The 1,483-nt window shown below is 40.9% G+C and overlaps 1 protein-coding gene across 2 annotated transcripts in view; it reads right to left on the bottom strand.

Moving 5' to 3' along the window:
- The window catches only part of LOC119588696 (eukaryotic translation initiation factor 3 subunit B-like), a 9,251-nt gene extending 8,118 nt beyond the window's left edge, over positions 1-1,133 (bottom strand). For both annotated transcript variants that reach the window (XM_037937332.1, XM_037937333.1), the window contains exon 1: positions 952-1,133. In XM_037937332.1, coding sequence (XP_037793260.1) covers positions 952-1,063 — 112 coding nt within the window. In that variant the 5' untranslated portion in view covers positions 1,064-1,133. The remainder of the gene's footprint in view (positions 1-951) is intronic.
- Between the last annotated feature and the right edge of the window lie 350 nt (positions 1,134-1,483).

Genomic DNA, 1,483 nt, shown 5'->3' with positions numbered 1-1,483 from the left:
AAAAATTTTCCAACGAGTTTTGGTAACTGTTTCCAAAGTGACCGCACCTTCCAGCTACTCCTCAGAAATCCACAAACATCATTATATGAATAAAAAACAAACCTTCGTGCCCCCTGATCCTTATGCAATTTCCATATTAGGGGCTCTGCCTAAGACCCACACCTGATCGCTGTGGACTTACTCTCAGCATAGCAACCTAACCTTACCCACCTTCTATTTATTTTGTACACCTCCCTCCCTTATTAGCACTTTGTGCCAAGTGATTTATTTCTTATAGAAAAGAAATTGTGACACATACCATCAGTGTAGAGGGTACAGATGAGTTGCACAATCTCTAATATTCTGGTTTATAAACTGAAAGATGCTCTGTGCAGATTCTTAAAAAATGCTCACTTCATTTTAACTTTCAAGCAGTTAATTATGTTACAGACTGAGAATATGCAATCTCCTTTAAATTATATTGCACGTGATCTCCTACACCACACACATGGACACCTACATTTCTTTCATATTACGCGTTTCACTGAACAGATGGTTATTTTCTCAGTTTCTTATCTGTTCAAAAAAACGTTTAAAAATAAAAGTCCGTGGCATATACGCCGATGGAAGCAACAGCGACGATACAAAAGCAAACCCTAGAGTAGAATCTGAAGGAAAACAAAAAAATGTGGTGCAAACATATTGTTATGGAGACGACGATACCTGTGGATGTGGTTAGTCACACGGTCCTATATTTTTTTGACTAACATTTTCCGGTCAGGAACCCTTGTAACTGGCCCCCAAATGTTGTCGCCGAACCGCAGAAAGTGCAAAGTCCGCTTAATCGCTGGATAATATAGCGGAAAGACAATCTGTCAAAAACCACTGTATCGGTGCCGGCAAAACATGACCACCAACCCCAGGCTCTCTACCCCTTATTTTTCTCCGTATCCTTTATCCCTAAACACCCACCTTCGTCGGTAATATCATCCACGAAGTCTTCTGGATCGCTGAAGTCTGGCTCCTCCTCCTCAGCGCCTCCGTCGTCCTCATTATCGAGCGGTCTTGACTTTTTCTTGGCCATGGTGGAGACGGGCCTCGCGTGGTGGCAGGAAGGGACGGACTCGACTCGGTTCCAATAATATTTCTCAACCTGGGGCTCGCATCTTTTCTCTTGTTTTCGGGTCACCTTTTATAGCTCCTTTTGGCCTTTGGATATTGATTGGGCTTTCGTTTTGCATGGTGTGGATTTTTAAAAATGATTCTGTCTGAGGTTTAGATTATTCCTTTGCGTGAAAGAGGAGAATTCGGAGATATAAAGATTTGCATTGTGAATTGAAAGGTCTATACCCTAGAGCGAAACTCCGACCCGCCAAAACAGATTTCAGAATGGCCCAAAATGAAACATATTTCCTAAAAAGAATTATAAAATTAGAAGATGATGAAATAATTACCACTCAATACAGTTTTATTTACGTGATGTTTAATCTAAATAGCGAGGATT

Source organism: Penaeus monodon, chromosome 24 (assembly GCF_015228065.2).
Source record: "Penaeus monodon isolate SGIC_2016 chromosome 24, NSTDA_Pmon_1, whole genome shotgun sequence".
Classification (NCBI taxonomy): domain Eukaryota; kingdom Metazoa; phylum Arthropoda; class Malacostraca; order Decapoda; family Penaeidae; genus Penaeus; species Penaeus monodon.
Note: the sequence above shows the minus strand (reverse complement) of the source record. Positions and strands in the feature narration are given on the sequence as shown.